Source organism: Dendropsophus ebraccatus, chromosome 3, assembly GCF_027789765.1.
Source record: "Dendropsophus ebraccatus isolate aDenEbr1 chromosome 3, aDenEbr1.pat, whole genome shotgun sequence".
Taxonomy (NCBI): Eukaryota; Metazoa; Chordata; class Amphibia; order Anura; family Hylidae; genus Dendropsophus; species Dendropsophus ebraccatus.
This window is the reverse complement of record NC_091456.1, coordinates 16,221,861-16,235,531: the sequence shown is the minus strand read 5'-3', so window position 1 is coordinate 16,235,531 and position 13,671 is coordinate 16,221,861. Positions and strand designations below refer to the sequence as shown.

Sequence of the window (13,671 nt, the reverse complement as noted above, 5' to 3'; positions counted from 1 at the left end):
TTAAGAGTTAATAGCTACATAGACCGATCATTTGTCCTGAAAATCAATGAGAAATAGAATGTTTGTCATCAGCTGGATGATAGTACAGGAAATTAGGGAATAAATGGGATATTTTCATCACACTCATTTATAGCATCCCACTTCGCACCTATGTTGAGAATGAGTTTCCCTCAACCCTGGTTTGGTCCCCACCATTCACTTCTATGTGAGCTACAGAAACCTACATAGCGGTGTTCTGGACATAGGTGCAGGTCCCATCATTCTCTTATGGTATCTACAATGGCATTTGCATTGATGGCATAGCCTCAGAATAGGCCATCAATATATTAATGGTTAAATGTGAACACATGGCCTACCAGAGCGCCGACATACACAGAGAAACGGACAGTTCTGTACATTGTGCAGCGCTGGGTCACTGCAGCTCCCATTTGAAGTGGATTGACTGTGTATGTCAGTAATGGCTAACCTTGACACTCCAGCTGTTGCAAAACTACAATTCCCATCATGCCAGAACAACCAAAGATATGGCTTTTGCTGCCCAAGCATGATGGGAGTTGTAGTTTGCAACAGCTGGAGTGTCAAGGTTAGCCATCTTTGATGTATGTGAATGGCACAACTCTGGTTATCTAATGATAGGCAGCAGTGCCTATTGTTGGACCCCCACCCATCAGAGATTGGCCTATCCACAGGATGAGTGAAAACCCCTTTAGGCATACTGGTTTGAAGTTTATTAATCTTTTCTTTACATTTGGCTATAGGGTGAAATGATAAACAATATTGAGAAAAATGTTGAAAATGCTGTTGAATACATTGAACATGCCAAAGAAGAAACCAAAAAGGCTGTAAAATACCAGAGCAAATCACGCAGGGTAAGTTAATAATAACCAGCATAACCAGTCACATACATTAGAAAAATTTCAAAAAATTTCAAAAAAATCATCCAGTTTTTTGAAGTCGGTTTTTTCATCCTATTTTTGCAAAAAAAAAACAAAAAAAAACTGATGTATTTCTGTGCATCCATTTTCATAAAAAAAAAAAATAGTTCAAATGCATTTAATTTTTTTTTAGCATGCACAACGTGGTTGATTGTGTTTTTGTGTAAGTTTTGGTCCATTATTTTTTTGTAAGGGGAGTCAAGGAAAAATCGGAATGCAAAAAAATTGCAGTCTGAACACAGCCTTACATGTTATTGCAGAAGACCACACACTGGGCTCTAATAATGCGTTCTATTATTTAATAATTATTTTTTTTTTGCTTTCAGAAAACATGGATCATTGTCATTGTAGTGTTGGTGGTTCTCGGCATAATTGCCATTATCGTAGGTTTATCAGTCGGCCTGAAATAAACCTTTGGTTGCCCTTATAATTCAGCATCTGCCCATGAGGCAGTAAGTAACCCGTTTGCCTATTTCTTGTGTTCTCTTGCGCCATCAACTTGGAAGTAGACATTTCAGATTGTTAACAGCAAGTTAGTGTCCTTACATGTACATCATGTGGATGGATCCATAAAGTTTTTTGGTAAATCTAGTGTCTAGGTTGATGGTACAAAGAGTGAACACTGCGGGTGTATAGCACGCTATGTAAATGTCAGCACTGCTTGTACACAATGGGTCGGGATATGTGCACAGCCTTGGTGATGGAACGTTTGGTCAGTGTCTGTCTTTTGAGTCTTGTACTTGTCCAGGTTATAGTAATTTGACCCTTGAAATTCCCCCGCTTCAGAATCCTAACTCAACACTTTTTGACTGACAGCTATTTGCCAACTCTACCAAATCCGTGCGTATACTGCAGGACTGAGTGCGCATACTAAGTGACCGGCGTACTGTCAGTACTTGTATACATGAAAGATGTCAATAAAACTTTAGATGTGCCCCTTAGTGTTCATGTTGGTGTCATTTACATAGATATGTAATTTAATTCTTTAAACTCTCTAGCCTTCCAGTATTTATCAGCTGCTGTATGTCCTGCAAGGAGTGGTGTAATCTGACACAGTGCTCTCTGCTGCCACCTCTGTCTGTGACATGACTTTTCCAGAGCAGTGGCAAATCCCCATAGAAAACCTCTCCTGACATGGACAGAGGAGGCGGCAGAGAGCATTGTGTCAGACTGAAAAGAATAACCACTTCCTACAGGACATACAGCAGCTGATAAGTACTCGATGCCATGAGGATAATGAATAGAAGTAATTTACAGATTTTTATAACTTTCTGACACAGTTGATTTAAAAAGGAAAAAAAAACTTTTTCGGAGTGCCCCTTTAGGTCACCTCAGTGGCTGGCATACTTTACACCAATATTTGCACAAAAATGATGCCCACCATACTCTGCCCCGTATTTTACAGATCCCCTTGGTAAAATTTTCAAAAACTCATAATACTTTTGCCGTATATATTAAATATACACCAGTTTTTGGCATGATTTGACAAAGCAAAACGTGCCAGAATTCTGACTTTATCTCCCCAAATGTCTGCGCCCAGTGAAAAAGACATCAAGACGTGTTTGTAGACTGAGACGACTGGCACAAGTGTATGCAAGTATATGTGCAATACCCACGAAGCTTCTCTGTGACGCTACTGGTTAATTGTTTTGTGAGTGCTTTGTGTTACCAACGGTGAAGGGTTCGCATCTGTATGTAAACTTGTACAGAAAATGTGAGAATTAGGAGGGTTTTGTGTTTTTTTTCATTTGCACATGATAAAACCTCTTGAACAGATTGCTCTTTTGTAGCAAGCTAGCCGTGGTAAACTGGACATTTATGTCAGAGTTGAGCTCGGAGTGGCCCCTCTCTTAACCCCGCCCTTAGCAGCGCTGTGACTTACATTTAGTTCATATGTCGTGAAAGGGTTAAAGGGTTATTACACGGCCCAATGACTTTCTGCAAGAGGGCGCCATTCATGGACTTATACGTTCCTGTTCATGCTCCCTGGCGTCCCACTAGCTTCGGCTCGCTCCTGGCGCTGTCTGGAGTGACTTCAAACAGGGCCAGGAACGAGCCAAAGCTAGCAGGACATCATGGAGCGTGGACAAGCATGTAGCAGGTAATTTTTCTTTTTCACACACAGTCACCAGCCGTCGGTCACACATCACTATTACATGTAGTGATGCGTGCCCGACACCCGAGGATTTTAGGTCTGGATCGCTGCTGTCATCGGCTGATCGTTATCTCTATTACACCGAGCGATAGTCGGCTAAATGGGCCTGATTCTGTCGATTATCGGTCCATGTAATAGGGACAGATTCCCTTTAACGTTAAAACCAAGTGTGCCCTTAAAGTGTCACTGTCGTTTCATTTTTTTTGCAGAAATCAAGTCCAGGCGATTTTAGGAAACTCTGTAATTGGGTTTATTAGGCAAATATGCCATTATCTGCATTCAAAAAGACTTTCCCCAGGTCCCCCCCCCCTCTCTCTCTCATCCACTGCTCATTATCAGGAAATCTCGACTGGTTTACATCTGTCGCGCCCTGTGTAATCTATGGACAGGGGAGGGGGGAGGAGGGAGATTAGTCGCCAGCAGAGAACAAAGGATTACACAGCAGGTATGAAAGTATGAAAGCCGGTATTCAGAGGTCAGAGAGGTCAGTGCTGACTGTCAGAGGAGATAGCCCAGTGATGTAGCTGTAAATTAACTCTTTGTTGTCCTGTTTTGGTGCCTCATCTCCCTCCACCCCTCCCCTCTACACAGAGAACAATGAAGAAAGGGGGGAGAGCTTCAAACTGCTTTTTCATGATAAAAATTAATTTTTAGGCTAAAAAAAAAAGAATTACAAAGTTTCTTAAAATCACCTTTACTATCGATTTCTGCCCCCCAAAAAATTAACCGACAGTGACACTTTAACAAACCAACCATGCCCTTAAGGTGTTAACTTATTTTTCAATAGTTTTATCCAAATCTTAAAGAAAATGTCATCGACGTGTATGCCCAGTTCTTTTTTTGGGATAAAATGTGTACATATTAATTTATTTTACCTTTTTTCTTTCCAGAAAATGATCATCATTATCATCTGTGTAGCCATCTTGCTGCTAATTCTCGCTATCATCCTGGCTACGACGTTGACATAGGATATACTACCAAGAAGAGCGTCTGCTGCCATACCACCTGGTTGCTTCAGCTTTGCACCAGAAGCACTTATTTTCGGTACTTAGCTGCCTTAGTGACAAAACACCCAGTGGATTTCTTTGGATTTCCTCAGCCATATATAGGCCCTTCTCCACCAGACACGAGGGGAGTATATAGCCGAAGACTGAAACAGGTGTTAGTCTTTTTTATTATTATGAGCAAAAGTCATGAGGAATCTTTCAGCAGTGTTGACCCCCTCAAACTGATGATATTGCCACAACGGTGACTGGGAAGCAAGTGTAAAAATACTCATGTTGTCCAAGGGTGGAGACAATCGTGTCTCATTGGCGCTCATGCTCCGAGAGCCCACTCACTTCTATGGCTGGTCATCATAGCTTCATGTGATTAGTACGGTCAGCAACATGGGGGGAGTTTGATCTTATTTTAACCAGTCACATGTATCAATGTCAGCAGGTTTGAGGATGTCAGAACTGCCGACAGGTTTCTTAGGCTGGGTTCACGCTGCGTTTCGCTGCAGTCCATTTAACGAATCCATTTTGAAATGGTTACTTTTAACGTACAGAAAAACGTGGTCGGACACATTTTTGTGTATGCGTAAAAAAAGTTTTGGATCGTTTTTTTTTTTTTTTTAATGAATTCAATGGAAAAAACGGATAACACACAATTGCATCTTTTTTTTTTTTTTTTGTTTTCCCCCTCCATTAAATAGACTGCAAAAACAAAGTGTGAACCCAGCCTTATACGTACAGGGCAAAAACACCAAAATAATCAGGTGCGTCATCTGTATGAAAGCAGAGCAGGATATTTTTCCCCCCAAGAAAAGTAAGTTTTAGGTTAATACATTTTTATATACTATATACTATTCGGGCCAGATTTATGAAAGGGGATAAAATATAAACTGTCCAAAACAACCAATCAGATGCCTTTTACATTTTACCAGAGCTGAAAGCTGCGCTGTGATTGGTTGCTTTGGCCAGTTTACACCAGTGTGTATTTTATACCCCTTTATAATTCTACCCTTATATACCTACATATAGATGTTTTGAGCCCTGTCCACTTCACTTGCTGCTACAGAGTGGATCCAACAATGTTGTAAGAATTTTTTTTATTAGTCTTTGTTATTTACAGTCCATTGCCGCTGCAGACCTCACATGCCACTGCATCCAGTGTTACCTTTCTCTCCCAGTACTGTATATTAAGTAATAATTGTGACCTTATTAAAGCAAAAGACAATCCCTTGAAGTGATATTTTACTATGACATTGTTTTATTGTTTACACAAGTCAGGTTACGTGCACACAGTATTTTGGGCCTTTTTTTTTTTTTTTTTTTTTTTTAAAAACCCAGGAGTGGAAACGTTTTCTGTGTTTTTGTATTTACACCTGGTTTTAGAGTAAAAAAAAAAAACTGACCAAAATGAGGCTCAAAAAAGGACCTCATTCACACGTCCGCGGATTCGCAGTTAAAGGGCAAATTTATATCCTACTGCTTTCTGCGTGTTTATTCACACATCTGTGATCCGGACACACCAGTAGAAGTCTATTGAATTTGTGTTTTTGGAGACTTTACCTCTGTAACATCTGGGGGCAAAAAATATGGATCTGCAGTTCAGCCTAGTGTCATTTTTTTTTACCACTCCCCCCCCCCCCCTTTTTTTTTTTTTTTTTTTTTTAAGTCCTTTTACTGAAAGAAAAAAAAAATACAGTTTAAACTACGGATGAATTTTTGTGGATTGCGGATTGTGGTCTGCAAAAATATTCTGACGTGTGAATGAGGCCTAAGGGTGCATATACTGCGTTTGCGCAAAGCCTCCCCACCCCCAAAGGTCTTAAGTGATTGCATTAGCAGCACCTCTGTACTCCACTTACGAGTGCTCTCTAGTCTATTGTTTGTCTTATGTTTATAGAGTCTCTCGACTCTTGCAATGGCGGATGTTGGGCGCGTGGGCAAGGTAGGGTCGAGCGGGTTTTGTTTCATCATTTAGTGCACTTTAATTTACAGTATTAAGTTCTTTCTTTTGCTTTATTTTCTCTTTGTGCTCTGTTTTCATATTTGATTTCGCAGCCAAAAAACTCCTGTAAAATTCTTCAGTTTGAAATTTTTAGCACCATTTGAAGGAGAAGTTCGGGCTAATCGATGCTGGAAAGAGGGAGGATAAAAGAAATGTGTTCTTACCTCCCCCGCTCCAGCACTGCTGGCCATGTACCGCCACTCCAGTCCCCTGGTCTTTGGCTGCTTCCTGGTCTAATCCGGAACCTGATCGCGATGTGTGCGGTCCGCTCAGCCAGTCAGCGGTCGAAATGGGAACAAAAAGCGACCGTATGTGGCCACCAGCGCTGGAGTGGGGGAAGTAAGAACATGTTATTTCTTTTATCCTCCCCCTCCCTAGCAACAATTTGTCCGGACTTCTCCTTTAAGCACTGTTCCTTGTGTTGGACAATGAGGCCTATCACTAGTGGAGGGGGATAGCACCCCTGTCTTCAACTAGTACAACCAATGAAATATGTGAGTAGTAGTCAGCCTGGTCATAGGCATTAGATTTTAGTCTATTTTGGTATGGGGTCCCCCAGTGTCTGCTGCAGGGGTTGAGGCATGGACAAGATGGGTTGGAATCATTATAATTAGAGAGAACCAAATTTACAGGAACGCCTTTTAGTCCTGGCGGCTGGAGAAGATGTATGCAGCTGTAAGTCCTGGGGCTACATCTATCTTTTCTACACACCAGGAGTCAAATGCAGAGCATCAGGGCTTCATGAACCTTTACTTACTGTAAATTTGGTTATCTCTTACTTTTAGTCTAGTTCCCTGAAGCCAGTGATTATTGAAAATCATGAATCCTTATCAGTCTGGCTGTGACCGAGACCAATGATCATTTACTTTTGGTTATAATAAAGAGTGCCCTGTAGATTATTCCTAATTTCACGATCTGGTAATGTTAGGTACAATAGGTCACGTCAGGTAATGACTCTTGTCATTGTATATTGTAAAACATTCCATGGATATTCCGTAAAACTTGTGCCTGCCATATGAGAGTAGAGAATTTGCACCTACACTATAGGAATTACAAGATTTTAAAGCAAGCGTCTTACTTTTGTACAGTAAACTAGTATTTACTCTTTCCTCTTTTCCACAGTGGCTAGTGGCTTATTCTGATCTAATGAACTGCCTTATTGTATGTGTGACATATGCAGATGGTGTATGGACCTCTAGATTTTTCAAGGGTAGACATTGTATGGGGCCTAACATGCCTTGCCTTGTGGTATACATCCCTAACAGAACTTAAAAGGGTGGTGTCATGAAGCAAAGAAGGTATAATCAGATGTGTACCATATACATATATGTATGTATAATATATATATATATATATATATATATATATACACCATTTTTCTTCTCTATGTATCTGAAAACTTCCTGGTTTCCTCTCTGAACTGGGACCCTGCTTTTGACGTGCAAGGGTACGTGCACACTACGTAATCCCGACGGAAAACCTGTTCCGGATTCCACAGCTTGCACAGGTTCATTCTTTGGATGGACGGCGGAATCCGCCCGTGCATGCAGTGGAGTCTTTGGCAGAGGTTGAAATGTGCGCGGCCGCCAGCGGGTGCGAGCTGCTGAATCCGCAACAGGTTTTCCGTCGGGATTCTGTTGTGTGCACGTACCACAACCGAGCTGACATTTTCCCACAATCCCCCTTGCTTGCATGTGAAGTTAAAACCAACTGCCAGTACTAATGGGACAGATCATGTGACTGCAATTGCAATTGCAACTGTACCTGGCCAGCCATTACCTGCGGCAACATTGGTGAGTCTGTATCTCTTGAACGATACATTTTAGAAAATGCTTGTAAATTCGGAATGGGTTACATTAAACATAATGCTTCAGTATAGACCTAGTTTCCTTCCTGACACCACCCCTTTAACTTAAAGGGGCAAGTTTATTAGTAAAGTCTTTGGGGGCAAGTTCTGGCGCTATGCAGAAAGTGTCTCAGCTGGGACTAACTAACCACGCCCAGATGGCACCCAATTATGCCCCTGTAATGGACCTGCTGTTTAACAGATAGGAAGACAGACCCCTGGGATGGTTTTCGGACCCCATTGTGCCAGTTTTATAGTCCTAACTAATATTGGTAAATCTGCCCTACCAAGCCTAACATTAAGTAACTTTTATATGTGGCATGTTTAATAGGTTAAAGGGATTATCCAGTGCTACAAAACCATTGCCACTTTCTTCCAGAGACAGTCCAGAGACAGTCGTGCTGTCTCTGAAAGAAAGTGGCCTTGTTTTTGTAGCACTGGATAACCCCTTTAAGGGATTTTCTTTTATTTTTAAAATATCCGGGTGGGATTTATTTTGTTCTTTTTATAATGCACATGTGATACTGTGTAAAATAACAGTTGTTTTTATGCTTTATTTGATATGAAATGAGCTTAAATCCTGCAGACCAGATGTACATGGAATTGACCGGTTACCACGTCGTACCAGTATGATATTTCCTATGGTCAGTTGTGCGGTTTTCACCTTTTTTTTTTTTTTTTATTAAGCACTGCCTTCCTTTCTCTAACACTTTCCAAAGGTGCATAAACTGCAGTTGTAATTTATGTAGTTTTTTTGTGGTTTTTCATTTTATGTATGGTTATTCTTCTAACGTTGATTGAGCTCTGTTTAAATGTGAACGCAGATTTGTTCCTGTTTTTAATGAAGGATTATTCCATTGTTTAAATAAAATCAGATTCCATGTTCCAAGTCCATTTGTGGACCACCATGTTCATTGTAACTTGGCTCCTATGTAATATTTGCTGCGATGAATTACAGTGGTTTATAACACTACATTAAAGTCTACATGTCAGAAAAGTATCATGCCAAATGTTTTTACTATTCTTTCTTTAAGAACATTAGAGTCACCAGTATAAATGAACGTGTTTTCGTATATACCGTTTGATATGTTCTGTATGTTATGGCGCACATTTCCTTTGTATCAATGTACATACAAGACTAATACATCTTAACCAATGTCTGTACGGAGCAAACCAGTGTCCCATATATACACTAAGCCTTATTCACACTTCCCATAGCCTCGTGCCTAATGTAAATGGTGCTGCCGTATGCACTCACATGTATGAATGTACACCAGGAAGCCTGTATTCAGTAGCCTGCATGAGAAAGTAGTTCTCCTCACATTTTCAAGCCTTGAATCTGTTGATTCTATATAACATTCCAGTATAATAAATCAATGTGCTCTCACCCATTTAAAGTGACCTTATTACTTAGTAAAGTAGAGACAACTTTGAAGTTATTATTATTCCCAGTCATGAGCTGTGGCTTGGCCTGTATAATGGCTGCCTAAAACTGGTCAAGTCACTTATTTTCGAACCCTAAAATGTGTTTTATTTAAAGGGATTATCCAGGATTTAAAAAAAAAAAACACACACACACACACACACACACACACACACACATATATATATATAATATATATATAATTTAGTTATTTATTATATATGTGTTTGTGTGTGTGTTGTTTATATATATATATATATATATATATATATATATATATATATATATATATATATATATATATATTACAATTCAGCCCCATTCACTTCAATGGAGCTGAGCTACAAAACCCACACCTAAACTGAAGAGTGGTGCTGTTTCTGGAAGAAAGTGGCCATTTTTTTTGTAAGCCTAGACAACCCCTTTAATTAAAGAGGTTTTCCATCTCATAAAGTAATCACATATTACTTGAATATGCCATCAGTTGTGTAAATCCAACCTCTGGGGCATCTACCACTCCTGAGAATAAGAGGCTGCAGTGCTGGGGTATTGCTGCAGCCTCTGTGTTCTCTGCCTAGCAGCGCTACCGATCTCTGCAGCCAGACACATTATAATGCAGAAGCCCCTCACATCCAGCTGGCTAAGAGCCACTGTGCCTGGGAAAAACACTTAAAGGGAATGTGTCATCAGAAAATGACTAATGTTTGTATGTTATACATATTTTTTCAAAGAATTTTTGGTGACTTTTTTTCAAAATTTCCTTTTTTTTCTATCTATGTTATAAAATAATCCTGATATCTTGCAGTTTTCATTCTCACCACTGGGGCTAAAACTAAGCTGAGACTTACTATCTGTCTATAGTGATAAGAGAAGGCTGCTGTAAAGTGATCTGTACAGTATTGCAGCGTCATGTGACACCAGTAGATAGAGGAGACAATAGCAGCTCCCTGTGGAATGACCTCTTCACAGGTCACAGACCGCGCTCAGTAATGTTTTACATTCCTCTGAAGGGGACAGAGTCTGTCTGTTGATGTCTATGTCCATGAGTCTTGCTATAAAGCATGTCACTAAAACAGCTCCGGCAAGATGGCCGCCCCCATAAAAATATACAAAAAGTAAAATAAATAAGAAAAATTATAGAAAGTAGAAACAGATTAGAACAAAAGAGCAACTTTTCAGTATCTGACCCTAATCAGTAAATGAAAATTTAGGTGACACATTCCCTTTAACCAGCACATTAGTAAAAGCCCTACTACACAGAATGCTAAATTAGGCAGCTATCATTCCATGTAGTATAGACAACTATCAGCCAAACAGCCAGCTATTGTTCGCTTGTCAGCTGTTGTTTAAAAATCTGCCGCCAACTGCACATTTACCATTGTAATAGCCGATGGACGGCCGACTGCTGAATAAAGGGGTACTCTGACGTCAGTATGTAGAAAAAATGAAAAATATTATGCCTCCCTCTCAATGCTGCCCCAGTATCTTCCTGCCATATCTCTCGGTCCCTCGCTGACTGCTGCCCCAGAAAAACACATCTCTGTATTGACAGCCCGCTCAGCCAATCACTGGTCGCCACGCTGTCCCCTCTTGGTCAGTGATTGGCTGAACGGGCAATCACTGCTGAGGTGGTTTCATTGGCTGTGGTAAGCGGGGACCCAGAGACATGGCAGGAGGACACCGGGGGAGCGTGGAGAGGTAAGCATAACATCTTTATTATTTTCTTTATACTGACGCCGCAGTACCCCGTTAAGGCAAGGGCTGCATGGATAACGATGCCATGTGTATGGAGAGGTCAGGAGAAAGAACTATCTGACAAAAAAATGGTCAACTATCAGTTGTTATAGGGGTACGCCAGTGAAAAAAAATTCACATCAACTGGGGCCAGAAAGTTGTAATTTACTTCTATTTAAAAATCTCAAGTCTTCCAGTACTTATCAGCTGCTTTATGTCCTGCAAGAAGTGGTGTATTATTTCCAGTCTGGAGAACAGGAGAGTTTTTATTTGGAGATTTGCTGCTGCTCTGGACAGTTCCTGACATGGACAGAGGTGGCAGCAGAGAACACTGGAAACAATAAACAATTTTCTGCAGGACGTACAGCAGCTGATAAGTACCGGAATACTGGAGATTTTTAAATATAAATAAATTACAAATCTCTGGCACCAGTTGATTTGAAAGATTTTTTTTTTTTTTTTCTGGAGTACTCCTTTAAGCTGTAGCCTTTAGTGATATGACACTACTTGATGGAATGAGAATATTTTGGAATGGAAATAGATGGAAATTTGCTATTTTAATAGTCCAATCATTTCCTAATCTTCTTGTATATACCATTATAGGTTTCTATCTTCATTTTATAATTGCTGGATAACAATGTCCCCTCTCCTGTCCATAGATTGCTAGCTGTAGGTGTAAAGGGCTGGGGAGTTCCTGTTGTGCATGTACTCCAGCCATATTGACTCTTTATAATGTTGCTATGTTCCTGTATTTTCCAGAGGCCCCACGTTTTAGAATATCGTACACCTTTAGTAATTGCCTTAATTCTGTGACCCGTGATGCTTTATAAACTGTTTTAGAGGATTAACCTACTTGATTTCTGTACTAATACGTTTTCCTAATAAAAATGCACTTTATTCGCAAACAAAGTAATGTTGTCTTCTTTCCTCAAAAGTATTCTCTAAATCAGGCGTGTCAACTCAGCCCCCCCAGCTGGTGCAAAACTACAATTCCCATCATGCCTGGACAGACTGAGTTTGACACCTCTGATCTAGATCATTTAAAGTTGCTATTGCCGAACACTAGTTGAGCAGATTTTTTGGGCTCGGCAAAGTTCTCCGGACCAAAAAAAAAAAATCGATGTTTGACTCCCTGAAGCTGGAGAAGTTGGATGTCGCCCCAGAAAGCAAATAAAAACACCAGATGACATCAAGAGCATTTCAGGACTTTTGGTATGTAAAAGATTCATGGGATGATTCCTTTTATTTAAGGTGACACTGTTCCCCCCCCTTTTTGCATTCTGACTTCTGTACACAGGTGTAATGGGTAAATTTTTCAGTTTTTATACCATGTACAGTCATGGAGAGGATGGGAAACACAAGGGCGGACAGAGACTGCAGGGTGCATGAAGGAATGAGCAGGGCAGATGTGGGCACATACATGCAGCACTCTCTGTCCGGGGAGAGAGGGGTTACAGTTATGGAGAGATTATGTCCACAGTCCTGTCCTCTGATGTAAGCCCCAGCCTGAAGTGGATCTGCTATGATTTGGAAGGTGAGGGAGACTTCCTGGGTCAGAGTACAGTGCTATAGACCCCGCTATGCAGACCATGCCCCTCCCCCACTCGCCCTCCCACCCAGTACAGGGAGCTCTTAAACCAAAGCAATGCTCTTAAGCCAAGTCACAAATTTGAAAAAAGTGTGAGCTGCTCTTGCAAAAGGCTCTTAAACCAAGGTACCACTGTATGTGTTTGTGTATATATACTGATATATATATATTTTTTTTTTTTTTATTATTTTTTTTTTTATTATTATTTATTTATTTTTTTAAGTTTTTTTGAATTACCTCTTTAATTTGTGGTAGATTTTACATAATGACTTCAATGGCATGAAAAAAACAAAACAAAATCCCACTGCAAATCCAACAGGTGAACTTGAAGGGGTTGTCTGGGACTTTTCAATAAACTAGCATCGCATTGACTTCTGTGGGTGTTGTATGTTCCTACACAGTTTTTTTGCTCAGTATTTTGTAACCAAAACCAGGAGTGAATTGAAAACACAGAAAGTCTATGGTCACACACTGTTGAAATTTAATGGATGGCTGCCATTTAATGGCAAATAACGGCCGTTATTTTAAAATAACTGCAATTGTTTTGAAATAACAGCCATTATTTGCCATTAAATGACGGCCATCCACTAAATTTCAACAGTGTGTGACCATAGACTTTCTGTATCTTCTATCCACTCCTGGTTTTGGTTGCAAAATACTGAGCAAAAAAACTTTGTGGGAACATAGCTTAGGGTGCAAGAGCTCAAAATAAAAGTGGTTAAAAAAATAATAATTAGTCAGTTATGGTCACAAGCGGACGCTTTATGTTGTCAATAGTTCTGGAAACATTGCGCCCCCATTGGTGAATGCTGAAGACATAGTTTCTGCTAGATACATTCATCAGCTTGTGCTTTAGGGTCCTATTACATGGAGCGATTTTTAACGACTAATGATAAACAATTGAAAACGAGATTGTTTATCGTTAACCTGAAATCGTTCACCATATTATCTGACATCTTTGAAGCCAAAGCCATGAACAGACTATAAAAAGGG

General features: G+C 40.1%; 1 protein-coding gene across 2 annotated transcripts in view; it reads left to right on the top strand.

Annotated features, from left to right (window-relative positions):
• Positions 1-9,320, top strand: part of STX2 (syntaxin 2) — a 49,537-nt gene extending 40,217 nt beyond the window's left edge. For both annotated transcript variants that reach the window (XM_069960996.1, XM_069960997.1), the window contains exons 9-10: positions 759-869; positions 3,981-9,320. In XM_069960996.1, the coding sequence (XP_069817097.1) occupies positions 759-869; positions 3,981-4,058 (189 nt within the window). In that variant the 3' untranslated portion in view covers positions 4,059-9,320. The remainder of the gene's footprint in view (positions 1-758; positions 870-3,980) is intronic.
• The last annotated feature ends 4,351 nt before the right edge of the window (positions 9,321-13,671 follow it).